Source organism: Vanderwaltozyma polyspora, genomic scaffold (genome assembly GCF_000150035.1).
Source record: "Vanderwaltozyma polyspora DSM 70294 KpolScaffold440 genomic scaffold, whole genome shotgun sequence".
Taxonomy (NCBI): domain Eukaryota; kingdom Fungi; phylum Ascomycota; class Saccharomycetes; order Saccharomycetales; family Saccharomycetaceae; genus Vanderwaltozyma; species Vanderwaltozyma polyspora.
Genome location: NW_001834595.1, coordinates 1 through 27263, shown reverse-complemented (window position 1 = coordinate 27263; position 27263 = coordinate 1). Strand labels below are relative to the sequence as shown.

The 27263-nt window shown below is 33.8% G+C and overlaps 9 protein-coding genes and 1 further gene across 9 annotated transcripts, besides 2 other annotated features; 2 read left to right on the top strand and 8 right to left on the bottom strand.

Annotated features, from left to right (window-relative positions):
- Positions 1–154: 154 nt before the first annotated feature.
- On the bottom strand, positions 155–1567 carry RVS167 (amphiphysin; the record flags this gene model as incomplete). Its single annotated transcript, XM_001642971.1, has 1 exon — positions 155–1567. The coding sequence occupies one exon, from the start codon at positions 1565–1567 to the stop codon at positions 155–157; it is 1413 nt and encodes a 470-aa protein (XP_001643021.1).
- A 659-nt stretch (positions 1568–2226) lies between these two features.
- MUS81 (Mus81p) lies at positions 2227–4089 on the bottom strand (the record flags this gene model as incomplete). The annotated part of the gene is made up of 1 exon (XM_001642970.1): positions 2227–4089. The coding sequence occupies one exon, from the start codon at positions 4087–4089 to the stop codon at positions 2227–2229; it is 1863 nt and encodes a 620-aa protein (XP_001643020.1).
- Positions 4090–4491: 402 nt separating this feature from the next.
- On the bottom strand, positions 4492–7020 carry Kpol_440p8 (elongation factor 2; the record flags this gene model as incomplete). The annotated part of the gene is made up of 1 exon (XM_001642969.1): positions 4492–7020. One exon carries the CDS (start codon positions 7018–7020, stop codon positions 4492–4494), a length of 2529 nt encoding a protein of 842 aa, XP_001643019.1.
- A 1438-nt stretch (positions 7021–8458) lies between these two features.
- On the bottom strand, positions 8459–10105 carry VPS17 (retromer subunit VPS17; the record flags this gene model as incomplete). The annotated part of the gene is made up of 1 exon (XM_001642968.1): positions 8459–10105. One exon carries the CDS (start codon positions 10103–10105, stop codon positions 8459–8461), a length of 1647 nt encoding a protein of 548 aa, XP_001643018.1.
- Positions 10106–10708: 603 nt separating this feature from the next.
- On the bottom strand, positions 10709–11608 carry Kpol_440p6 (uncharacterized protein; the record flags this gene model as incomplete). The annotated part of the gene is made up of 1 exon (XM_001642967.1): positions 10709–11608. One exon carries the CDS (start codon positions 11606–11608, stop codon positions 10709–10711), a length of 900 nt encoding a protein of 299 aa, XP_001643017.1.
- A 1171-nt stretch (positions 11609–12779) lies between these two features.
- AFI1 (Afi1p) lies at positions 12780–15662 on the top strand (the record flags this gene model as incomplete). The annotated part of the gene is made up of 1 exon (XM_001642966.1): positions 12780–15662. One exon carries the CDS (start codon positions 12780–12782, stop codon positions 15660–15662), a length of 2883 nt encoding a protein of 960 aa, XP_001643016.1.
- Positions 15663–15888: 226 nt separating this feature from the next.
- On the bottom strand, positions 15889–17799 carry Kpol_440p4 (uncharacterized protein; the record flags this gene model as incomplete). Its single annotated transcript, XM_001642965.1, has 1 exon — positions 15889–17799. The coding sequence occupies one exon, from the start codon at positions 17797–17799 to the stop codon at positions 15889–15891; it is 1911 nt and encodes a 636-aa protein (XP_001643015.1).
- Positions 17800–19407: 1608 nt separating this feature from the next.
- Positions 19408–21117, top strand: ADE2 (phosphoribosylaminoimidazole carboxylase ADE2; the record flags this gene model as incomplete). Its single annotated transcript, XM_001642964.1, has 1 exon — positions 19408–21117. The coding sequence occupies one exon, from the start codon at positions 19408–19410 to the stop codon at positions 21115–21117; it is 1710 nt and encodes a 569-aa protein (XP_001643014.1).
- Positions 21118–21472: 355 nt separating this feature from the next.
- Positions 21473–23974: a sequence feature (similar to hypothetical protein; correction of possible frameshift sequencing error~similar to Saccharomyces cerevisiae RGA2 (YDR379W) and RGA1 (YOR127W)).
- On the bottom strand, positions 21473–24431 carry Kpol_440p2 (the record flags this gene model as incomplete).
- Positions 23976–24431: a sequence feature (similar to hypothetical protein; correction of possible frameshift sequencing error~similar to Saccharomyces cerevisiae RGA2 (YDR379W) and RGA1 (YOR127W)).
- Positions 24432–25670: 1239 nt separating this feature from the next.
- ATP17 (F1F0 ATP synthase subunit f) lies at positions 25671–25988 on the bottom strand (the record flags this gene model as incomplete). The annotated part of the gene is made up of 1 exon (XM_001642963.1): positions 25671–25988. The coding sequence occupies one exon, from the start codon at positions 25986–25988 to the stop codon at positions 25671–25673; it is 318 nt and encodes a 105-aa protein (XP_001643013.1).
- Between the last annotated feature and the right edge of the window lie 1275 nt (positions 25989–27263).

Genomic DNA, 27263 nt, shown 5'->3' with positions numbered 1-27263 from the left:
CAGTGTAAAGACAAAATAGAACGCAATACGAATCATCCGATTCTTATTCTTTTTCTTTTGATTATTATTCTAATTACTTTATTCTTGGTTCATTGTATCTACTTTTTGTTTTTTTTATCTTGATTTAATTTGACTTTTCCCCTTCCCCTCTGATCTATTGGTTCATTTGGACGTAGTTACCAGGGAAAACACCTTGTTGACCGTTATATCTACCGGTCCACCATTCGTTGACGTTGGCTGTACGTTCGACAATTTCAATGAGAACTCCTGCTGGGAAACTTAAATCACCTGCGGCCTGGGCTTGGTATTCATATAGAGAGGTGCATGTTTCTGCTTGTGGAGCTGCTGAATATGCTGGTGGTCCTGGTGCTTGCACTGGTTGTGCTGGTGGAACTGATGATTTAACATCGTATCCTTGAGCTGCTACTGCTGGGGCAGCAGCAGCAGCTCCATATGGAGTAACAGCAGGAACTTGTGCGCCGTAACCTGGTGTGACAGCAGCAGCACCGTAACCTGGTGTGACAACAGCAGCAGCTGGATCGGCACCATAACCCGGAGCAGCGGCGGCTGCACCTGCTCCATATGGAGTAACGGCTGGAACTTGTGCACCATACCCTGGTGTGGCACCTGGAGAAGCACCATCAGCACCAACACCGTATGCTGGAGCAGAAGGTGGAGGAGTAGAATCAGCTCCATATTTCTTTCTTGTCATTTCTAATTTAGCCTTAGAGTAACCTACTTTGAAATGAGTGATTGCCAAAGAGTCAGCTTGTTCCTCAACATTACCTCTCTTTATCGTAAATGCCTCTACGATATCACTATCCAAATCGAAGTAAGGAATTTTCATTTCTTGGAATCGATTGTATAAGGTGTAGAAAATGTTCAATTGCATATAATAGAAGGAAACAAATAAAGGTTGAACAAATTGAGCCTCCAAACTAAATAATATTGGCAACTGAGTTTTCATCATTTCATTATAGTAGTCGTATTCTTGTTGAGCAACCTCCATTTCTGCTTGTGCTTTGTACATCCTTTCTTCATCCTTTGCGGTTGGCTCCTTCTTATTTTCATACTTACTATAAGTGTTTAGACGTCTATCCAAATCCAATTTCTTGTGATTTCTCTTAGTGGCCATCTTACGGATATAGGTAATGACCTTCAATAATTCTTGACAAGGTTTGACAACTTTATCTTCAATCAAAGTCAAATCAGGCTTTAAAGTCTCTTGTAATTCTGCAACGACAGCTCTATACTGTTCACTTGCTTCAATACCGTCTGGATTATCTTCTGGAATAGTGGCATTAGGATCACTCATTTTACCACTGATTGGCTTGAAAATTTCTTCCATAGCTTTGGCAAAACCAATTTGATGATTCAACATACCATTGACTGCAGTGGAATATCTTTTTGACTCATCACTTAACTTCTTAGTTTCGTCTTCCAGTTCTTTGAAACGACGTTCAGCATCCTCATAGACCGGATCCTCCGTCTGCTCACCCATATTGAACTTCTGACGGAAGGATTGTGGTGCTCTAGTGATAGCTCTCCCAAAACCTTTAAAACTCATTTTTACTTGTAATATTCTTAACCAAGTCCCTCTCTCTCCTTTTAATTACCTAATCTTGCACTAGCCTCTGCTTGATTTCTTCTGCTATTCAAACGATCAAAATAAAGACCTTAACTTAAAATAATGAAATCTCAAAAAATAAATTTCACTTCCACCCCTTAACAAACAATATATATACAAAATCTAAACTCAAAACAAAATAGATTCATCAAACTAATCTGCTAACTTATTTCAATAAATTGTCAAAATTTCAAAATTTCAGCTGAGTTTTGCTAATTTTGATATTCGAAAGATATCAAAAAAATATCCGAAAAGACCCCTTTTAACAATATGAAGTAGAATTAAGAGCAGTATTACCCGAATTTTCCACATAGTAAAAGATTATAGTATTAGATTTCATGGAATGAGTTGATGGTCAAAATGGTGATATATACGATCGATTAATGGCAAATTGAGGCTTATAATCGACATATTGTAATTTGGAGTTCATCATTTCCATTATTTAGAGGTGAAAGTGGGCTTGCCATATGGAGAGGAGAATCTTGTTAATTTGGAAAGTGTAAAAGTGAGAGGTTTAAAGCATACGGTGTCGAGTTTTAATCTATAGGTTATATTTGGGTTGCAGTGAAGGTTCAACAATATAGTTTTTTTGTTTTAATTCATGTAAATGTCTCTGCAATTTTTGCTGATAGACTTTTTGTTATCTTTTTGGCACCTGGCGCATTGCCCAGTTGTTTGAAAAGTAATAATCTTGCTTCTTCATCATTTTTGCATTCTTTATAGGCCATTAAAATGTGATTCAATGTAGGATATACGTTTTGAATTGCAATTGCCTTCTCTAAGGAAACACCCTTGATATACATCAAGACGTTTATTGTCAATTCTCTTACTGTTTTCATATCGCCTTTCCCCATTACATCTTGGAAACATTCAAAACTATGACAACATTCGACTGTATTTGATCTTTCGAATTCTTCTTTGAAAAACGATAATATTTTTTTATAATCATCTTGTGAGTTTAATTCCCCAGGGAACAAGACTATTAGATCTCTGCCTTCATATTGCTTCTTAATGACTTGATGCAATGCAAATAACTTTTCAACAGTGTCATCTGAATTAGATGTCCGAATCATTGAAAACCTATAATAAATAAGAATCAACCATAGTGACGTCTTCAATGCTTCTCCCATACCACCTATCGATGATCCAATGGTCTCCTCAATTAAATAATAAATATGTTTACAACCTGATTTTTCTAAACGATTTTTCTGTTCCATAAACCTGTTATCTTTAATACTATCCGCTAAATCATCAAGTCTTTTTCTTTCTACAATGGTATTAAGTACACATTGGTAACCTGATATCTTATGTCTAGCTACCCATATTATATCCCCCAGTGCTAATTGTTTCATATCTGCTTTCATACCCTTTCTCTCAAATGCATTGATGAAAAATTCCCTGTCAGCTTTCGATTTAACTTCTCTATGATCAATAATTGGCAAAATTTCGAATGCATCTCTTTTCCACAATTCATAGCTGGTACCTTTAAACCGTCTTCTTATTATCTTTTCTTGGTCAGAGTTGGTATTACCTTCGCTTAATGGTCTAGTACTTTGATTTGGGGTCCCTTTACTAGAACTGGTAAATATATTGGTATTCTCTGGTCTTGAAAACACTGGAGAACTATTCTGTTGGTGTATTGTAATCTCAAGCAGTGATGAACTATAGGATCTCTTCATAGTGCTCTTTTTATTTTCTGGATACAGAGTACTTAAATCAGCCGAAAACTCTTCGTTTGGGTCTACTTGATTGTTATTGTTCATCATTTGATTTGATATATATTCATCAGGGAATACAATGTTATCTGCACTTTTCAATGTCTTTGCCAAATCCATACCTTCATCTGTTAAAATATATCTTTTCGGTCTACCTTCCTCAAGTACTAGACAATTAGATTTAAGAGCCGCTATCGATGACCATGCCCCATACATTTCCTTGGTTGCATAATTTGGTGCCATACTAGTTTTACAGAATTTTTGTCCATTCTCGATAATTTCATCCTTTGTCAAACCTCTTGAAATAGCTTTTGACTCTAATAATGCTAATAAAATTGCATAACCACCAGATCGCTTCTTTGGAATATATTTCCGTTTCTTTCTCTTAACTGGCTGCTCATTTGTACCATCTCCTAATGTACTATTGGATCGTAATGTAGTCATTGATCTTTTCGAACCTGTCCTAGCATCTTCTGTTTCGCTTGAAGCCGCCATTGTTGGTGGATTGCATCCAATACCCTTACAATAAGTAGCCAACTTCTTTTCCATCCTCCTCATGATAGCATTACCAATACCACTAATTTTTAAAAGATCATTAGGATAAACAAACACACCATCAGTACTAGCTAAATTCCGTTTAGCCTTTTCATATGTGATCTTTAATTGATCTTGATGAGACCCCAATGAATCGATCAACTCTTGGAGCCAGTCCAAGTATAAATCTTTTAAATTAGATGGCAACGACATAAGAACTTAATCCATATCACCACCAATACCAATCTTCCTTCGAATATATAACCTTGTCTGTTTAATATCAACTATAAATCAGTAATGTATTACCAGATTCCTTTGGTTTCTAATATATTCAATATATTTCAATTTTTATTTACATTTCATCGCTAGTAACAAAATCACGTAGAGATGACGTTTTTATGCATATTATCTGAGTTCAAGGTTAACACTATGCCAAGATAATGTTTAAAGTTTACTAGAGGTTAATAAAGTCGAGATATAAAGACAAAACTAATGTTAATTATTTATTTAAAGAATTGTATATTGAATTATATGACTGTAAATAGCACTACAACAAAATAAAGAATAGAAAAAACCAACTTCTATGAAATTGAAAATTTGGATTTTTAGATATTCTTACAATTTGTCGTAGTATTCTTGCCAGCCTGGAACTTCTTCCTTCATACCACGTCTTTTACGGGAGGCAGCAACAATTTCACCAGCCTTGGTGGTTGGGTCCAATGGGTCAGTACCTAAAGTAGCCCAATGGTCGAAAACCATTTGTGGGAAAGCTTGACCACCGGTAGCTTGTCTCAATTCACCGGTGAAACCGAAAGATTCGTTGACTGGCAAGTAAGCCTTGACAGTGAACAATGGAGTACCTGGTCTTTGTTCTTCAGAGACGACTTGACCTCTCTTCTTGTTTAAGACGGAGTAGATACCACCAACAGCTTGTTCTGGACATTGAATTTCGACCAAGAAGACTGGTTCTTGAATCTTTGGTTCAGCCAACAAGAAACCGGCGTAAGTAGCTCTTCTCATGGTTGGGATAATTTGACCACCACCTCTGTGGATAGCATCAGCGTGTAAAGTAACATCTAAGATGTTAACTCTGACGGATCTCATTTGTTCACCGAAGATTGGACCTTCCTTGGTAGCCCATTGGAAAGCAGCAACAACGGAATCCTTGATTTCGTTCAAGTATTGGACAGCCTTAGTTTGGTCAACAACCAAATTTGGACCGTTACCATCTGGACCGAAACACCAGATCTTTCTGGCGTCAGTGACATCCCAGCCGAATTCGTCAGCCATGACTCTGGCTCTGGCCTTAAAATCATCTCTTGGGTTAATCTTACCACCTTCAATAGCCAAAGAAACTTCTTCGTCAATTGGTTCAGCCTTCAAGTAGATTCTGTTATGCTTGTTTGGAGACTTGGACAAAGCGGTTTGAGAAGATTCACCTTCAACAGTTTCTCTGTAAGCAACGACTGGTGGGGAAATCTTCAATGGAATACCAGCGTGGTCGTTTTCTAAATCTTGCAAACAAATTTCCAAATGTAATTCACCGGTACCAGCGACAATATGTTCACCAGATTCAGACATGTAAGTCAAGACACATGGATCAGACTTAGACAATCTCTTTAAACCTTCAACCAATTTTGGCAAGTCGTTAGCGTTCTTAACTTCGACAGCGACTTGGACAACTGGAGAGACAGAGAATTTCATGACCTTCATGTTGTAAGCAGTTTCGGAAGTGGTCAAAGTACCGGTCTTCAACAAGAATTGATCGATACCGACTAAACCGATAATGTTACCAGCTGGACAGTCATCAATTGGTTCGACGAATCTACCCATCATCAAAACAACTCTTTGAATAGCCTTGATGAATAAATCTTCCTTCTTACCTGGGACGAAGTTTGGACCTTGAATTCTGACCTTTTGACCAGATTTAACGGTACCAGCGAAAACTCTACCGAAAGCGTAGAATCTACCCTTATCAGAGGTTGGAACCATCTTGGAGACGTACAACATTAAGTCAGCCTTTGGATCACAGTTCTTGATAGCGATACAACTTGGGTCATCGTGTGGACCTTCGTATAATTGTTCAGCTCTGTATTCTTGAGCAGTAACTGGAGATGGCAAGTGCATGATGATCATTTCCAACAAAGCATCAGCAGCTGGCAAGAATTTTCTCATAACGACCTTCAATAAAGCCTTACCTTCCAAATCTTTTTCGTCACCCTTCAATTGGATTTCCAATTTTTCTAACAAGACTGGAATTTCTTCCTTCTTGAAGTTCATAACGGCAGAGAATAATCTGAAGATTGGGTCCAAGACGAACATGTTGAAAGCTCTTTCCAATGGCTTACCATCAGCGTCGGTATCCTTGGAAGACCACTTCTTAGTCTTTGGGTTGAAGAAAGAGTCACCCCACAATCTGTCCATCATCTTGGTCTTGTCAACACCGAATTTCTTACCGTATCTGTTGGCAAATTGACGGATGGTGAAAGCCCAACCGTGTAAACCGGAACCGAAAGCAACGGTACCTCTTTGTGGGTAGACTTGAACATCACCTAAAACTTCATCAGCGTAAGTGGAGATGATGACGTTAACGGATTCGACGGTTCTGGCAAAAGTTTGGTACAAATCTTCCTTGGAGACTTGTAATTCCAACAAAGCTCTGTCGACCTTGTTAATACAGACGACTGGCTTAATTCTTTCACCTAAAGCTTGTCTCAAGACGGTTTCAGTTTGGACACAGACACCTTCAATGGTATCGACGACAACTAAAGCACCATCAGTAACTCTTAAAGCAGCAGTAACTTCAGAAGAGAAATCGACGTGACCTGGGGAATCGATCAAGTTAATCAAGAAAGCACGACCTTCAGTCTTTTGCTTGATGTCCTTAACATCTTCTTCAGACATTTCAGAGTATAAAGAAATAGCGGTAGACTTGATAGTAATACCTCTTTCTTGTTCATCCTTTCTGGTATCAGTGAAACGAGCTTCACCAGCTTTAGCAGCAGAGATAATACCAGCTCTTTGGACCAAGGAATCAGTCAAAGTAGACTTACCGTGATCGACGTGGGCAATAACGGACATGTTACGAACATTGGTAACAGTGTCCATTAAAGAACGCATTTGGTCAACAGTGAAAGCAACCATTTTGAATTACAGAAGTTGTTTGGTTGGATTGAAACAATTAGCTTATCGAGTTTCTTTCCTCAAGAATTAACAACTAAAAAATATATATAGAGAATACAATATAATATAGTAACTAATTAATAAATAGATTTTAAATATAAATTGACAAGAAAGCTAATCTTGAAAGAAGAACAAGAGTTATTAACAAGAAGCATTAAAACATACAAGTGAACATAAAAAAAATTTTTTCTCTCTCATTCTTTGAAATTCATTCGAAAACAAGTTGGAATTAAAAGTATTAAACAGTAAAAGTTAAAAGGAAAACCTCTAATCAATTACAATTATATATCAAAAGTTTATTCACCAATTGCATACATTTCAAACTGCTATTACATTACACTATTTCAAAATTTTTCACTTGTTCGTTTGTTAGCGTTTTTTTGCAACACTTTCTTTCTTTCTCTCTTTCTTTCTGATGGGCATCTCATCTCATCTCAGCTCAGCTCAGCTTGAAAAATTAGTTACCATACGCTGGGAGACTGTTCGTTTCTGGCGAAGTTCTAGGCAGAACGGTTGGTGGCAGGCGGTCCTTTTCCCTTCGCTGTGCCCCCCCACCAGCTGTAGGGTAGGGTACGGTAACGGTTCCGTGGTGGTGGCGCTAGTTGTAAGTGATGGGTCTGTTGGTTAGGGGATGGTCGGATTTATAGAGAAAAGTACGTAGGATTTAGTTTTTTTAGTAGCAACTGGAACGTTTTTTGCGTGGTGCGAAAGGTATGGCATGCGATGCGGTCCATAAATTACGCTGGATGGTAGGGTAAAGTTAAGTTTCTCTCTGTCTCTCCAGATGGGGGAACGACCAAAGTGCGAAATTAAGGCAAAAAATAATAAAAAAATGTCTTTTGCAACAATCGTCAGCTGAAACAATAACTACATACCATACTATTTGAACTAGTAACCTAACTGAACTATTCTATTAGGTTTAAAATTGATGTTGCTATTATTCTCATTACTATGATCCAATTTACCAAGTGCTTATTATTCTTTTATTCATTCATTACGTTGAACGTTAAGTTAACAAGAATTGATGTCATCTTCGTCTCTAAGTAAAATTAACGTATCTGTCCATCTCTTTGTTGTCATAGGAATTGAATAAACTCTTGGGTTCATGTCATGGCTCTTTTTTTTTTTACGATATTTTTTAGTCCTTGGTAGAATTCTTCTGCAGTCTGCATATCATGATTAAATTTTGGAGAGCGTCAGTATGATCGATTGATCGATCAGTCAAGCAATCGATGAGATGCCTTAGTGATTTGATGTGCTTTACTTGTTCCTCCTCTCATCTATCTATATACACAACTATACACATCGCTTTTTAAAGAACACACACATACATACACACACGTAATTAAATTAAAAGGTCATTCGTATCTAGATTATTTTTTATCATTTTATTTACATTTTAAAAAGTGCATTTACCTAGCATTGAAGCTGCATTCTTAGCGTCAAGGATGGATGCTGATGGCGGTGTGCTGGATGATGTAGATGATTCTGTAGTTATACTGTTGTTACCCGCATCTGAACCATGCTCTTGCTCATGTTCATCTGCTTTAATAGATTCATCAAATTCTGTATGAGACATTTGGTTGATCTCATTTTCGTCTCTAGAACGCACATCCCCAGTCCAATCATCCCCATTAATAGTTTGTGAATTCAAACTAGGTTTATTTTTTATATGACTACGTCCTAACCTCGACAGCCCACCTTCTACATCTGCATTTCTCACATCACTGCGAACTTTTTCAAGTATCGACAGTTTCTTACGTTCATATTCAATTCTTTTCAATGTATACTCTTTGATAATGCTCTTCAAATGTTCTTCGTACCAATTCAACCATTCTTTACGTTCTAATAACATATTTGTGGTAACTCTCTCTAACTTCAGCGTCAACTGTTGCTCATATCTAGTGGCTTCCTTTAATTGACGGATAGCTTCGTCAACTTTAATAGGATTTATATCTCGTTTTGCTCTTAACCTTCTAGCATTATCTTGTTTTGATTTAGTATTCTGCTGGGCTTGGATGAGTTCCCTCATTATTAAATGTCTGTTAGTCAAAGCTTCTTTGACAACATATGTATCGTTAATAATCCATTCCAATCCGTCGTAAAATGTCGCAATGTCAACAGTGGCAATTATACTGTCGAAGTCGCCTACTGTCGTGATTATCTTACCAAAATGCTTATACAAAGTTATCTGTTTAGATGATACGGTTTCATCATTGAACTTCTTATAGTAATCACTCAATGAAATAAACCCTTTACCCATTGCATTTTCATTCTCAGCAACTATCTTTTTGGCCTTAGATACTCTTAGCAATTTCAATTGCAAGTCCTTGGCTGTCCAATGGATGGACTTAACTAAGGGTCTAAATTCCGCCAACTCTAAAGTCTCATCAAATGGAGGGGATAATTGTTTCAATGTTTTTCTTTTCAAACCAGTCGCAGGCAACGTAGATTTATTGATCGGAGAATAAGTATTATGATCACTTTCAATAAAAAATGCAAGTTCTTCATTCCTCAATATTAAGGGATCTGAAAGAATTCTATCAAACCACAATTGAAAGTTATGTACTGTCTTATCCAAATCCTCTCTATTGTTAATGCCATAGTTTGTAAATGGTATAGGTAAAGCCGGAATAAATGATTCTTGAATGGCACCATTCAAATATTTAAATAACTGTTGAAATTCCTCCATAGTTTTTTTAACCTTTTTATGAGTCTGTTTCCTAAAAGTTGGAAGATTTGTATTCAAATCCAATACAATAGTCGGATTTTCCTTCTTATTATTGGTAGATCCTGCTCTTTCTAAACCAGTCACTTTAACAGTGATGTTAAACTTTTGATTTGAACTGCGTTCAGGTAATACATTTTTTTTAGGAGCCTCTGCAGCTTTATCAGTCTCTTCAGTAGGTTTCTTGACTTCACCATTTCCAACAATCTCACCAATAGGCTCGTCTGCTACTTTACTTGTTTCAGCAGGCCCCGATTCAGCAGGTTCTGCAAACGGATTGTTATCAATATCATCATCGTCATGGAAGGAAGAACTCATATTTCAACAAAAGATTAAAATTATCTGCTTTTCCCCAGCAAGTAGTAGATATACCCAAAAAAATAATCCAACTAAGCAAACTTGGAATACCACAATGCCCTCACAATACCTGGTATCTTCGCCTCATATGCATTCGTTGGCTAAACTTTAATATACTTTCACTTCTTTAACCCTTTTTAAACGTTTATCTAAAATTCTATTCCTATTAGATATCTTGATATTTAATTTTAAAAATCATAAATTTATGTCGTACAGTATTGCGTGGTGTAGAGATGTTGACATCAAAACTATCGATAATATGTACATCAACAAGGTATAGACCACCAACCAATGGTTCTGATCCATTCATATGATCTTTCTAATGATATTTGAGACTTTCTGAATGAGTTATATCAACATTACCTGGTTGAATTATATTGCGTCACAATTATTTCAGTTTCAAAAATTGCACTTAGTAAGTAGACTATATGTTAAAGTTCAAATATATGTATATATTTATATACACCATAAAGATTATGTATCCCAGAGAGGATGGCTTGTTAATTTTGATTATTAGATATAGATATAAATGTATTTGTGATTGGATTTTTGCTTTTAGTTTCATTAAGTTTTGATTCTTCTTGAACGAATGATTTTTAATAATTTTAAGGTTGAAGACAATAAACCTTCTTTGAAATAAAACAAGAGAGCAACGGTTAGCACACTTTGACTTAGTTTGTAGAAAAAACCATTGAACAATCCTGCAATACCTTCTTTTTTCAATATTTCAAGAACCAACGAAGAACTGCTTTCGCCTTTGGCCGATGAAGATGTAGACATATGCATTCTTGTCTTTAACGTGATATATGGATAAGTTATACTGGTGGCAGCTATTTTACCGATAGCCCCCAAGATAAATGCCCAATTGGCTGACAGATTTCTTTTCTTACCAACTTGGGAATTTAAAACTATAATTTTCAATTGTTCGAAAATAGTATACTGAATAATCGGGTTTATTACTAAAATCAAAGCAGGTTTCAACCCGTTGAATAAATTCTGAGCACCTTCTTTAGCTACAATATTTTTAATCGTCCTTAAAGTACTGACATCTGATTTTTTCAAAGTAATCCTTGTATTAGCTACCCAAACCGGATTTGTAGCCACTGCAGTAATGACACCAGCGATGGCCCCTGTCATCATGGTATTCGTTGTAGATAATTGGGAAACTTTGTTCAACATCTTAAAATATTTACCAGTCTTTTCATAGAAATAATAGTAGATAAAATTCGTCACAGTCATACCATAAAGTGCACTCTCTAAACCCGAATATAACCCTAGAACCCCATCCTTAGACAATATATCCAAGATAACCCTCTTAGCAGTCAACTCATCTCGTTCTTTACCATCTTCATTGTTTTGTAACTTCATTGTTATCGTAGAAAGAGGATAAGTTACAGACAGAGCTAAGGCACCCCCAGCTGCACCAGCCAAAGCATGAACCAATGGATCAGCAGAATCAGACATTACAAACACCTCGATATCACACTAAACTAGCAACAGAATACCCACCAGCTTGCCCTTTAAACCTCACAACTATCAAAACTTAAAACCATAAGTTGTCATTCCAGTTCAGCCTGTCTCTTATATACCTTTCATTAAAGGGAACAAGGATCAATATGACAGGAAAGAGAGATCGGAGTTTAGTAGATACCAAACGGCTGAACACAATCAAATGGTATAAAAGGTATAAAAGACAGACCAACTTGACAGTAGATCGATGTTGTTATGACCTGTTCTTATCGGTAGATCCGATCTGATCTGGCTTGGTTGTGTTGGTATGTGTGTGATGAGCTGCAATTGCAATGTTGGTGTGGGTAGTTGGGCTATAAGATGATGAGACTTAGAATGTTAGAGGTACACACAAAACAGGAGCAAGAGGTTTACAAAAGCAAGGATGATGAAGATGAAGAGGACCAGGTTGCAATGGGAATCGATACTCTTGGGGGGGAGGGGGAGGGGGGGGGGGTGAAGGAGGTTGTTGAAGCATGATGATGGTGACAGAGAATGTGGGGTCTTTGAGGAGGAAAGGCTTCAATCTTAATAGAGGTCGATGGAATGGAGTGTCTGTGAGTTTTATATTGAGTCCAATTGGTATTTGTCAATGACAGAGAATGAGCAAATAGTGGAATAAGTGTTTTGTATGTTTGTCTTGCTCTTTTCAATATCTTAATTTATTCTATTCTAAGTTGTGTCTTGCTTGTAACTGTACTGTCGGCTTCCAATGGAGCAGGAAGGGGAAAGACGGCTGTTGCGATACTTGTCAAGCATGTGTTGGATCTGCACAAGTATGGTATGTATACCTGTGTATCAATAATCAACTACTAGGGAAGTAGGAACCAGAAGCCCACATGGATCACGTGATGTCAGTATATATACACACCGGGTAACCGACGTCTCCGTCCCTTTATATCATCACTACGAACGAGGTGATGCTTTTCCCAACTTTTAAATGTTCAGTGCAATTTTAATAGGAACGCATCAAGTAAATATTAAGTTACTGGTTATCATATTAGAAGGCTTTGCCAATAAAGATGTTGAAATTGGTCTTTAAAAACTTCTAAACCTACACTACAAGCATCTGGAATAGGAACTGTAGGCTACTGTGGAGAGCTGGAGCTTTTTGTCCTTCATTGATATGTTGAAAGGACCGTACCATTTAGTGGATACCGATAGACCCACCACGCCTAAAAGTTCTATAGTTAATAATGGTAATACAAAGAGTAACAATAACAATAACAATAACAATAACAATAAAGACAACATCAATACCAGTAATAAAATTAAGAAATTAAATGGTGTGGCCAATGGTGTTAGCTCTGCTTTGGTAGAGGATCGGACCCTGAGAAGAGATAATGTTCATTTTATTTTATCTGCTGAGTTTGATAACAAACTGGGGCCAAAGGTAAAATTTCAATATCCTAACAGTATCCCTGGATTTCCTTCTTCTCTTCATGGTGCTCATAGTTTGGATAGTACTATAAATTTAGCGAGTTTAATGATTCCTAATAATGTAGAATATACTCCAGGGAAGAAAGATTTCACTGTCTTCATGTTATATTACAATACCAGCACCAAATTATACCAACTTTTCAAACCAAGTAATATTAAAACTGAAGTTCAAAAGAACGATAATGATGATAATGATGATGAAGAAAATGAAGATGGAGATGGGGATGATGATAGTGAATATATAGATTCTGAAATTTTTACCGATGCAAAAGATGAAAATGATAATTTGGATGATATAGATACTTTATATTTTATCAATGTTGTCAATACCGTTATCGATAAGAATAATGATCGTGGTGCGGTTATAAAATCTATTTCCCTGGGGACAACTTTAAAAATTTTCAGTATATTTAGACCAGTACTATCAAAATTATTAGTCCAGTACATGAATAACTCTCAAAATTCATTAAATATTTTAATCGATTGTTTTAAAATGATTAATAGTTTGGATTTATCATTGATTAATAAAATTCATTCCAAGAAGTATGCCCAATTGATTTTAGGTTCAATTATAGAAGAAAAATATCAATCGAAAGTTTTGAACCCAAATAATGAAGAATTTAAGAAGATTTTCAAAATTAAAAGATTATTTACAAATGACCATTTTGGTAATAAAATATCATATGAAAATAAGTATATCACATATCGATTTACTAATTTCAGGTCAAATTTTTTAAATAAAGACATCTTAAATCAACAATTAAGAATTCCTATTATCGCAGATGATTCCTTGGGTTCTTATATTATTTATAACCAGAAAATTTTGAGATTCTTGTCAAAGTTTTACCCATTTATTAATAAATTGACATTACAGAACTTTTCATGGAGGTTAATAATAAATTCAACTACTTTCTCAAAAGATGAGCTTTCCCATTTTATTTTGGTTCTTTCAAATTATGTTAACTCATGTTTTGATTGCGATGCCACAACATATTATAAACAGAATTCTATTTTAATTTTCCCATACATGGACATATCAATGGTCGATGCTTTAAGGAAATATTTGAACGATAAATCAGGTAATATTTCAAATAAATTTGCAATCATTGGTGTTGCAAACCCGATTTTTAAATATCAACAAAATCTATGGGATTGTTACTATGATCTCGATACAGAAACCTTGTATGATTCAATTGAAGTCATCGAAAAAGAAAAAGCAGACTTACAGTTAAAAAATAGACCACTACAAAGAAATGGTTCTCTTTCTATAAGAAAAATATTGCTAAAACCAGCAGATGTGATAATAAATACTTCAAAACTTTCTCATCAAAGAAATAGTTTGCTGCTAAGATGTGTAAAATTCCTATTAACTGATGACAGGGATTACAATACATCTACTATAACTAGCGTATTCAAGAAAGTCAACTTATTACAACTTGTAGAATTATTACGCAGAAAAACAAAAACGTCCTCAAACTCAATTTCCCTCCAAGATGAGTATATGGCAATCTATAAGGACCTAATTTTATTTCCAGTATTTTTTGAATATTCCTCATTATACCTAATCGAATTAATAATAAATTTGCATGAATCGATTGAATTACTATATTCAAATGACATTCTTCCTTTTCAAACTATCATAATACAGCTGACGAACATTAAACAAATTCTAAAAAAGCTCTATCACGATATATCATACAATAGAAGTAATATGGAAAGGTTTTTAAATCTTATATATAACCTTCCCTCTCTGAAGATTTTTGATAACTTTAATTTACAAAGGCATGATTTTTCTGCCAATGACTTGGAGAGATCAATGGAACCACTTTCTCAAAATAATATATATGCAGATATGGAGAATAGAGTAAAACTTTTGAGTAGCTCATGGATTGAAGTTTTTATTAATTCAAATGTTTTACCATTATTCATTATACCATTATTTTTTGAACCCAATTGTTCTTCAAACATTGATTTGTTTACCAATTCGTCAAGATGGTCTCGTAGGCCATCTATAGGCGGTAAAGCAAAACTTCCTAGATCTCTTTCATTTAAAAAGTTATTCCCAATAAATTCAAATCCTACAGCAGGTGTTTCAGCAAGCCACGTAATGTCAGCATCTCATTCTTCTAAAAATGAAGAACATAGTAAAATTATAACACCTAATTCGAGTCCAATAATTGCATCACCTATCCCTAGAACTCCTAACACAAATTCTGGTGGTCCTAGAATTACACCAAATACGTCACAATCTAATACGCCAACAAATGGCATAGAACTCGAAAATTTGGTTAACTCCTGTAGAAAACTATCTATACAAATACTTTATTGTATGAATAAGAATGCTCTAGGTGAGCTATTATTAGAAAAATCATCGACTACAGAAATAAAGAATGCTTATTCGAATGCAAAGATAGAGTTTAATTCTACACTGGTAGGAGATACTAATAAGAAGGAGAATGAAGTTAAAAAATCGTCACATATTAATAGAACTGACTTGATGAGAGAATTATCATTAATTGCTGAAAGAGAAGATGAATTTATGAATCTTGAAATTTCAGACAGGACGTGATGAGTTTTGATTCGTCGGGTATACTTTAATTACAATTGAGAAGATACAACATTAATATTTAGTAACATAATTGCTGGTCATATTATTTTTCAAAAAGACTTCATCTTATATATTACGATTTTTAATTAATTAGTTTTTAATATTTAATACCATAGATTACTAAATCAAAAATAAGAATAATACCTATTTACACATATGTACTTTAATAGTTCATTTTTTATAAGAACTATTTAACTTTTTTTTCTGTCGTTGAAGAGCTCTTTTTCTTAAACGTCATTTCCTGAACCATGAAATCAAGTTGCCTAGGTATATCATGAGTGTCTAATTGTACTTCAATCAATTGGATACAATTATTATCCTTCCCCTCTTTCAACTCTTTAAATTTTTCTGACAATTGTGACTTTTTATCGATAGTAACACATCTATTGAATTCATTATTTGGATCTCCCAAAACGTTTAGTAACTTGGTCCAATTCCAAGGCATAATATCATTATAAGATCTAAATGGACCTTCAATCGCTCTTTCAACAGTGTAACCGTTGTTATTCCATAAAAATATCTCCATTGGGATTTTATGTCTTAACATAGTAGTTAATTCTTGAACTGTCATTTGAGCAGCACCATCACCTTCCAATAAGATCAATCTAGGAGTATAATTACGAGCCAGAGAGTGATCATTTAGATGAAACTTTGGATAGTCTTTCATTGCAATACCCACACCTAATGCTGCTGGTAACGCCATACCAATTGATAAGTAGAAACCCTGTGAAATATATTTCAAATTTGATGGAAATTTGAAATCTTGTACAGCAAATTGGAAGGAACCGGTTTCACAAACTAAGACATCTCCTGGATTTAAAAAATTTGGAAGCTCCCTCTGCAAATGAACTTGCGTGATTTTTTCTTCATCCTCTTGTTGTAGAGGTAAAACTAATTCACTTGTATCATAAGATTTTACTGATTTATCATAATTAGTGTTGGCGTCATGAATATTGACTTTGGCAATTAAACCTTCCAAAATGTGTGTCATGGATACATTTGGATAGAAATCGACAATTTGGTTCTCGGTATCATGACATTTAGTGATTTTTAAATAATTAGGATTGATTTCAATTATTTGTGAACCTTTAGGAAACTTAAAAGAATAATTTCCCGAGTTCATTTCGTTCATTTCAAGACCAAAAATTAAAAAAATATCACATTTTAATATTTTATTGTAAACAGTAGTTAAGCCACCCAAACCAATATATGTACCCATATAAGCTTGACCTGATTCATCAATAACAGATTTCCCCATCATGGTAGAAAAATTCCAAAATTTTGTCATTTGAATAAAATCATTCAATAATTTGGTACATCCAAACCTATCGGTTAAGACATCACCAATAATAGCAGGGCTTTGAGAGTTACCGATTAAATCGATGATTTCATTTGTCAAATTATCAATTTTTTCCATGGGAGTTTTATTTAAACAGTCACTGAGGTTGATAGATGGCACATTAATCAAATTTTTTGATGACACCAATTTATTTGAAAAATCGGAAGGAATAAAAATATAGCCAGGCTTCGAATGTTTAAAGATTTGAACTATAACATCATCAATTTTATCACAAGAAGTTTCAATATCAGTCAAATATTCTGAAGCACATGATATTTTATCTTTAACCATTTGATAGTAAATTTTAAAATTCGGAGAATTAATATTAGGGAATTCTTTATCTGGAATTAAGTGATGAAGATTTTTGTATTTTAAATTTTCATCTTCAGATATGAAAGTCGGAGCTACACCAACTATATGTAATATTTTAATATTTTCAGCATATGAACCAGTTATACCATTTATGGCACTTAGCTCACCCACACCATACGTCGTTATTAAACAACCGATTTTATTGGTATATCTAGAATAACCGTCAGCCGCGTAACTTGCATTTAATTCGTTACAGCAACCAATCCAATTAATAATTTCGTCACCATCTTTATTATATAAAAATTCTAACAAAGGTAAATTAAAATCTCCTGGCACACCAAAAGCAGATTTACTACCAATGGATAATAATCTTCTCACCAAATACTCACCTAATGGAATTTTTGGATAACCGTCATCTTTGTTAACATTTAGAGCAGGTGTCGTCATGGTTGGGATATTTTTTTATATTCTCCTTTTCAATAGAATTTTACAATAAGAAGGGACTATATTAGAAGGAATCAACTTTAGAATTACAAAGATGTAACCTGATAAGAGCTAAGGTATATTATATATATATATGTTTATGAACGACGTAAATTTATATAACCTGGGGTAAAAGATTCAGAATTTTGCAAGAATACTTCAGAATTTTGAGAAATATCTTGTCAGTTTTTATAATAGCCAAAATTTCAAACAAAATTTAATTAAAATCAGAAATAAATACATAACTACAATAGCCACTTAAGTTGTTGATGGTCATTCATTTAAACTTTTTTTTTACTGTTTGATCAATTTCTATTTATTATCGAATTAATATAAAGATGATGTAAAAAGAGGGATTACTGTTACAGTAGATATACAAACCAATGGGTAGTCCCCTTTAAGTACCGTCACTAACCATTATTAACCGTCAAACTAATCCTCCTTCAATCCACTTCGAAATTAAAACGAAATTCGAACTTGACAATATGCCATTTCCTAGTTAGGAAAGAGTCCCGACTCAACATTTTATATTTCTCTGGATTTCGTTTGTAATTTTGAAATTCGCGGAGTTATAAAAAAAACGTACATTTCAAGTTAGGAAAAAAAGGGTGCCATATTTTCTTTTTTTTTTTTTTGGTTTTGCCTCACTTCGAAACTTGTAAAAGTCCACGACACCAACGAAGAAACAGCCAAAAATAAAAGGAACAAACAAATAAACCTAACCAATCTCTTCTTGTTTTTTTTGTGTCACATTCTTCCCTGACGACCTGTTACCTCAATGGGAAATCTACACTAGGAACCAAACTCTTAATAGTGACCTTCCCAAAGGAATAGAAAACACCAAATTAAAGAAATTAATAATGAAACGAAAGAACATGTCTATACACAGCCAACATTACTAAAAGATTGACATCCATACAACATGGATGAACGTATTATCATATAAAATAGAGTACTCTTAATAATTTATGGATAGTTCGACGAGATTTCTATAAAAGCACATAAATTATACTCAAGCAGAGGGACAAGAATTGATCAATTTGAAACTCAATCTGTTAACCTACTAATTGATCTTTCCAAATATACTTTAATAATATGAAGTATGAAATACTAAATGTTAATACAAATGGAATCACGTGATGGCAGTTCATCACTTTACCACATTTTTTTTCTCTTTCGCTCTTCCTAATTTTCTTGACCTTTTGTATTTGACTCTTTCCACTTTTAGAAAAATACGTAGAGAAGGCCTGGTTCTTACTAAACTTTTGGAAAAAGTTAAATGAACTTCTAATTAATTAAGTGACTTCAACTAATAATGCTGAGATGACTACAGACATTTTTTCTTTCATTGTTAAATAGAATATGCAACTTCAAGAGTATATATATTACTGGAACTCTCTTATTTAAAATCTATATTTGCTATATACATTGCAAAACACAATTGGGAGATTTCTCTAGTTCCAAAAGCAAAAAAATCGATAGAGATCACCAAATAAGAGGATATAGATCATATATATATCTTAGATATCGACATTTAGGGTAGAGAACAAATAAAAGAAATCTTGAAAAATCATGGATTCAAAGACTATTGGTATTTTGGGTGGTGGCCAATTGGGCCGTATGCTATTAGAGTCTGCCAATAGATTAAATGTTAAAACTATAATTTTAGAGCAAGGTAACAATTCTCCTGCAAAACAGATCTCAAACTCCACAGAACACATCGATGGTTCGTTTAACAACCCTAAGGATATAGAGAAATTGGCTTCAAAATGTGATGTCTTAACTGTTGAAATTGAACATGTTGACGTAAACACTTTGTTTAGTTTAACTGAAAAATTCCCAAATTTAAAAATTTATCCTTCTCCAAACACAATTAAATTGATTCAAGATAAATATTTACAAAAGAAACATTTAATTGATAACAATATTGATGTTATTGAAAGTTTGGCAGTAGAATCTTCAGATTCTCAAACTTTATCAAGAATTGGGGAGTCAATTGGTTATCCATATATGTTAAAGTCAAGAACTTTAGCTTATGATGGACGTGGAAACTTCGTTGTTAAATCAAAAGATGATATAGACAATGCTTTACAATTCTTATCCGATAGACCTTTATATGCAGAAAAATGGTGTCCATTCGTGAAAGAATTAGCAGTGATGGTAGTTCGTTCCTCAAATGGAGATATCTTCTCTTATCCAACTGTAGAAACTGTTCATGAAGACAATATATGCCATTTGGTCTACGCTCCTGCAAGAATCCCTGATTCAATTCAGTTGAAAGCTAAACTTTTAGCCGAAAATGCTATTCAAACTTTTACAGGTGCAGGTATATTTGGGGTAGAAATGTTTTATTTGTCATCTGGTGATCTTTACATTAACGAAATTGCACCAAGACCTCATAATTCAGGCCACTATACAATCGATGCATGTGTCACCTCACAGTTCGAAGCCCATCTGAGATCTATTTTGGATCTACCTATGCCAAAATATTTTACATCCCTTGAGACTTCAATGACTAATGCAATAATGCTAAATGTTATTGGCGATAAAGGAGTTAAAGATAAAGAATTAGAAACTTGTAAACGTGCATTGGAAACTCCTAATGCTTCTGTGTATCTATATGGTAAAGAATCAAAACCAAAGAGAAAAGTTGGACACATAGTAATGGTGTCATCTTCCATGGAAGATTGTGAAAGGAAATTGAATTATATCTTGGGTAACTCTTCTAAACTTTCAATATCTGATGAACAATTTTTGAAGGGAAGAAAACCCTTAGTTGGCATTATAATGGGTTCTGATTCTGATCTCCCAGTTATGTCTGCAGCATGTAAAGTTTTGCAAGATTTTGATGTCCCATTTGAAGTTACTATAGTTTCTGCTCACAGAACTCCACATAGAATGAGTAAATATGCTATTGAAGCAGGAAAGCGTGGTATTAAAACAATTATTGCAGGCGCAGGTGGTGCTGCACATCTTCCTGGTATGGTGGCAGCCATGACACCACTTCCAGTAATAGGTGTTCCTGTTAAGGGCTCCACTTTAGACGGCGTTGATTCTTTACATTCGATTGTCCAAATGCCAAGAGGCGTACCTGTCGCAACTGTTGCAATTAATAACAGTACCAATGCGGCTTTACTTGCTATAAGAATGCTAGGTTCATTTGATACAATTTATTATGAAAAGATGCAATCATTCCTTCTAAAGCAAGAAGCAGAAGTTCTAGAAAAAGCTGACCGTTTAGAAACGATAGGCTATCAAGATTATTTATCACAAATGAAATAAATTAGAAATATTCAGTATATAGATAGTAAGTTTAACTTTATTAGAAAAACGGATACCTAACAGTTAATACCAGCAAATATTCAATTATAATAAAACAAGTATATAATGTATAACACAAACTCCAATATTTTGTGACCCAGGTTACTAAGTTTCCAAGTATCGAGTGTTCAATATTTGACAATTACTAGAGAAGATCATAGTTGATTTAATTATCCATTAGATATAATTTAGAATATTAGTAAAAATTAGAATAATGTCATTAATATATATTAAGTTTAGAATTATAATTATATATACCCTAATTTGATATATTTAAAAAAATATACCTGGGTTTTATGCTTTAAATGTCTATTTTTCAATCAAATAATGATTGATTATTATGTAGAATGAATTCAACAACGTAGTTTCTTTCAGCCATATCAACAATATCTCTTGAACCATCATAATCTCTTATCAAACCTGGCGCAAAGACTAATGACAAGTTATGCAATGTCATTAAATTAGATTCACTATACTTTGAGATTTTGATGATATGTTTCGATAAATCCCTTAATAGCCCATAATGTTCTGCTGGCAATTGATTCAATATCTTAATTATTGAACTAAAAACGTAGTTGAACAGTGGATTGTTCCGTAGATTAGATGATAATTTTGCAAGGGGTAATTCCGATAGCAAACTTTTATCTCTAACAAGATTTATCAGAGAATCATATATGTCGAAGGTTAAAACAGGATCTGGCAAATTTCGTAAGTAAAACTTCAAAGTACCAGCAACTGCATGAATATCCTCTGCCATCAATTCCTGTAGCTTCACAGTTGGCTCTGATTCTATCAATGAGAATTCTGATTTGATACTTTCAATTAGTAATTTGGAACCAGATTTTCTATAAATACCCTCAGTTCTTAAGTTAAATTCGTCTTCTTCAATGAATCTAATACAAATGGCAATCAAATTTGGTATTTTCCTCGCTTCAAATTCACATCTCGATACCAAAGAAGAACCAAATAAAATCTCACCTCTATCAAAATCTGGATTTAACTGTTTAATATCAAAGTTCTTCATATGCGTCGTTTGAAGATTTAAATCGCCATCCTCTGATATGTTCTGTAGCATTGGGTTAGATATTTCAATTTTATTCCTAGAATTAATATTCGTTGCTACCATAGAAATAGGAGTTATACCACCACTTATTTCTGTTTGAGTTTTGGATTGAGGTGCCAATTGTTTACCACCGCTAAAAATTTTCCAAAACTTAGGCTTTGCTGCAATTCTAGCAATACTTGCAGTTGAAGTGTAACCTGAAGTTTTTGACCCAGATTCATCGTCTGTTTGAGATGAGAGAGATGTTCCAGACGGTAATCCTTCATGAATTACCGGTCTTGTGTCTGAAAGAAGATTATCTTTAGCAGATTGAAGACTTTCTACATCTTTTCTCAACTGAAGTTTTGTTTCTTCAAGTTCCTTAATTTGTAGTTGAAGTTTCTTTAATCTGAACTCTGATTCTTGGATATTGATATCAAGTAAATGCTGAGTCTTATTCAAGGAACTAATCGTTTTTATAGATTGACTGCTGTCACTACGTGAATTATTCTCATGAGGATGTATGATATTGTTAGGTTTCATTGTAACATTATTTCCTTCATTTCCTTTGGTTTTATGGTTTGAAGTATAATTAGATGTACTAGAAGATCTAGAGACATTGTTTAAATTCGATGCAGATGAATTTTTGTTTCGTTCTTTATTTTTAGATAAAGATCTATTAACAGCAATTTGTTCCTTCCCTGACATTATCGAATTGTTTCTTGAATCGATACTACTGGATATAGAAGCATTTCTTTGAAGTGATGCAGATGATGGTTGTAATGCAGGCTCAATTGGGGAATTGTTTACAATAGCGTTATTTGATTGAAGGATATCTGTTGGTTTATTTGATTCTTTAATTACAAAAGGAGGTGTCAATGGTTTTGCCATGGTAGAATATTCACCCTTTTGAATTTGCTGGTTTGGATCTAATATGCTAGATGATTTTGCCTTCGTGCTTGTTATAATTTTTGCTTTCCACGATAAAGATCTTTTCAAAGAATTTGTAGTTGAACTTAAATTTACATTTGTATTAGAAGTTGCATTTGCATTAGAAGTTGAAGTTGAAGTTGAATTTGATATTTTTTGTAATGGATTACTATTGTTATTAGAAGAGTGATCGTAAAATGAAAGAGGACGAAGAGGCTTCTTTGGAGATATATCAGGGTTCAGGATAGGCGAGTTTCTAATATTGACATCTCTGTCAGTCAAAGGCACGTCTTTGTTATGCACAGGGTTTGAGTCTGATATTGGATCCGAATTGTTAAATGCAATCGGACTTCCAAATTTTAAAATGAATTCATCGGTTGCGTCAGATTTTGGAGTTTTAGAATTTGGAGATGAAACAATCTCACTGCCTTCGTTTGAATTATATGATTTACTTTCAATATCCATATTAGACATGACAGAATTTCTATCTGATGAGCCCGATGAGGTATTCTTTAATGGAGTTTTATTCAGTAACATTTTGGAATTTGGAGCCAATGATGTATTCATCAAACTAGAATCTGTGTTATCATCATTTTCCAAAGTTATATCCAACATATCTTCGATAGATACAGAATCTTTTATATCTGTACTTTTTTCTGGGGTTTTTGTCACAGATGTATCGTTTGAAGGAGGTATAACATTATAATTCGTTAATGATTGTAATCCATTCATTGTAGATGACCTTACCAACGAGGATGTAGTGGTTCTTGAAGGTTGCGAAATTTCACTTTCAGTAAAAGAACTAATATCATTTTCTTCCGGAATAGACGTAATAGGACTCGTTTTACCTTGCTTTACTGTCTGAGGTAAACTGGGTAATTCTTTTTTCATCCTTCTCTTTCTTTCGTCGTACATTTTTTCGTTTCATTAGTAACTTTTCATGACACACTAAACAGAACAAACCCTTTTTTGTTCTTGCATACCGCAAATCTTCTATATTATTACCACATTTACAACATTTAAAACAGTCAGAACAATACGCTTCATTTGATGAAGAAAGGATGATAGCCAAATCATCAATTTTTTTACCACATTTTTTACACGAGTCTGAGCAATCGAAACAGATTAGAGTACCATTTCCCAGTACCAAGAAATCTGAATCACAACTCAATGGTTTTTCACATCTATAACACGAGAAACAATGTGTGTGCCATCTATCATCACCCAACTCATAAGCATGTCCTGTCACAATTAATTCATTACACCTGACACATTCTGGCAAGTTAGAATCTATATTTGCCATGACTGTCACAGTTTTATTATAAGTACAATTTCACTTTCCTAAAAGGCTAAAAACAACAACAACAATGTAATATGGATAGGGGAAAGTATATGATATGTAAAGATATAGTTACAACTACTAAAAAGTATTTCGATAAAATCAAACTTTGCCTTTTGTTCCCCTATTTGAAATTAAGTGTCAACAATCTTCGTGTTTTGTAGTAGCGTAAATCAAAGCCACTATATGAGATATGAGACGGAAGAATGAAGTCTTCCTTGAATTAAGGTATCTTTTGTTATGAATCCTAATTCCAATCTCTGCTAGTCCAAATCAAATATCGCACTCGTTCTATATATATATATAGATATCTGATCCTGCAGTCATAAAAATTCGATATGTTTTGTTTTATTTTAATGAATTGTAAATTAACTTGATCTGATACTACCCCTCAAAGAGTAAATTACACTAGCCAGCAACCCTATTAATTAACTAAAGGACCATCTGTTTTCAAATACACCATTGTTTTAAATTAAGAATTATTTAACCCATTTCTTACCTGATACATTTATAGATCAGGAATTTTTTGAAATTTTCCATCGAAAAATTGAAATTTCGAATTTTTTCCGTTTTAAGAAATTATAGGTTCGAAATCGATTTGAAGAATAAAAGCATCTAATAATAGATATATAATACGGTTACTCAATTATTATTTTTAGGTTAAATCAGGTTAAGAATGTAATATGAAGAGCAATGGTTAATGTTGATATATATAGATAGATTTATATAGGTAGATATAGAAATGTATACATATATAGTAGATAGTATAAATGTGCTAATTATATTAAATTTATGGTGAGGATAAATAATAAAATGGATTAAACAAGCACACTTACACAGTCAACATGTGACCATTATAAATTAGCCCTAAATGATCGAATATTTGGAAAGGGTAGAATATATAAAATTCTTTGATTTCTTTGAAGTAAATTGAAATAAGATGGAGGATGGACCATATATATACACTTTAATGTTTCATGACCAAACGGTACTAATAACAAAAAAATTGGTATATCCATGTCATCTTGAGAAGTGGAGGGGAGGGAAGCACGGTAAACGTTAATAATAGTAATAGTAATAGTAATAGTAATAGTAATAATAATAAAAAAAAATAATTATATATGATAACACCAAGTTCATGTATGATTATGATTATATCTTGGTGTTTTTCAATTGTTTTCTCTTTTCAATATTAACTTAAAATCAATGATGTTCATCATGCTTATGATGTCTTAAATGGAAATAGTATTCCATAGTGTAACCTAAAGTCAAAACAGCCAAAGCTAGATGTAAGATTGGTTTACCACTAGCGTTGTCACCATCAAAAAATTTAGCCTTGTATCTACCAATGACACCACTTGGCTGTTGTTGAACAGCTTTACCTTGTGGTAAAGATTGGTAGAACTTGACAACTTGTTCAATACGCTTAGCATTGGATGCACCAGTTAAGTTCTTTGGAGAAACCACCTTTGGAGGAATCAAAGTGGATAAACCACGCTTGGCCACTATAGATCTGAACATAATCCAACAATTATTTTTTCTTTCAAATTAGTTTTATATATTTTCAAACTTGTTCTTTAGTAAGTAAAAACAAGGATAACAGAATTGAAAAAACTTTCTTTAAAAACGTCAATCTAGGAACTAACTACAATATACAACAAAGTGAAAAATATATATAATCAATGCTTAACAAATGTCAACCTTTAACCATTATAAAAACACTTTAAAATCACAATAATTATAAGGAGAGAAACACTAACGAAGGTAGTTTGTCGATTAGTTATTGAGCTAGATTTAATTTTTCTCTAGCAATAATACATACAAAATACAAAATACAAAATACAAAATACAAAATACAAAATACAAAATACAAAATACAAAATACAAAATACAATATACAATAGTATGGTATGGTATAGTATAGTATAGTATAATATATAAAGAGGTCTAAGCAGAAAGTAGCAGAGTAAGTGAGGTAGGAAAAAAAAAGTTTCCAATTTTCCAAGAGAAATGGCGGAGGGATATCGCAAATTTGTCGAAGAAACAAAAACTAGCATCCATTTTGAGAGGGGCAGGGTAACATGCTGGAGGAGACTCCATGTGAGAACATATGATTGGACAGCGTGCACGTGATGGAATGGAAAAAAGCGATATGAGAAAGTGAAGGGAAAGCAGCAGCTCGTGAGCCGGGTAAGTGTCCTGATGGCCGGGGATTGTAACTATTTACGGGGAATTCAGGTGTCTTTTTTTTATTTTTTTATTTTTGTTTATTCAAACAAATTAGGGAAAAGTCACCTTATTGTCATTCTCAGTCTGGCGGTCGTGACGTTTCAGGCGATCCAGTCTTTTTTCTTTTCTTTTTCTCTCTCGTTCTCCTCCACTTCCTCTGGGTGTGTCATGACAGTCTTATCTTCTATTCCCCACTGTGACCATCAAAGAAAGACTGATCATTCAAGATTCCAAGATGCCCAGATAACAACACTAGCAATAACAATAACAATAACAATAATATTGCGCTAATTAATTTAATGACACAAAAACACAATACACAAAAATAATAAAATAGCTTGGTTTCAGAAAAGTATAAAAGGGACACATCTTTCCAAAGTATTCCCAACTACTCTATCTCCCGCCAATACCACTTTTATCAAGATCTTGATAATTCTTATAATTTTCTGTTAGACAGACACTAGAGCGGTTTGGTACCAGTTTCAACTAAACTCTAGATAACTTGGTGACTACAATGGGAAGGTAGGTAACTCAAGACAACCACAGACACAATTCCATTATGTTATA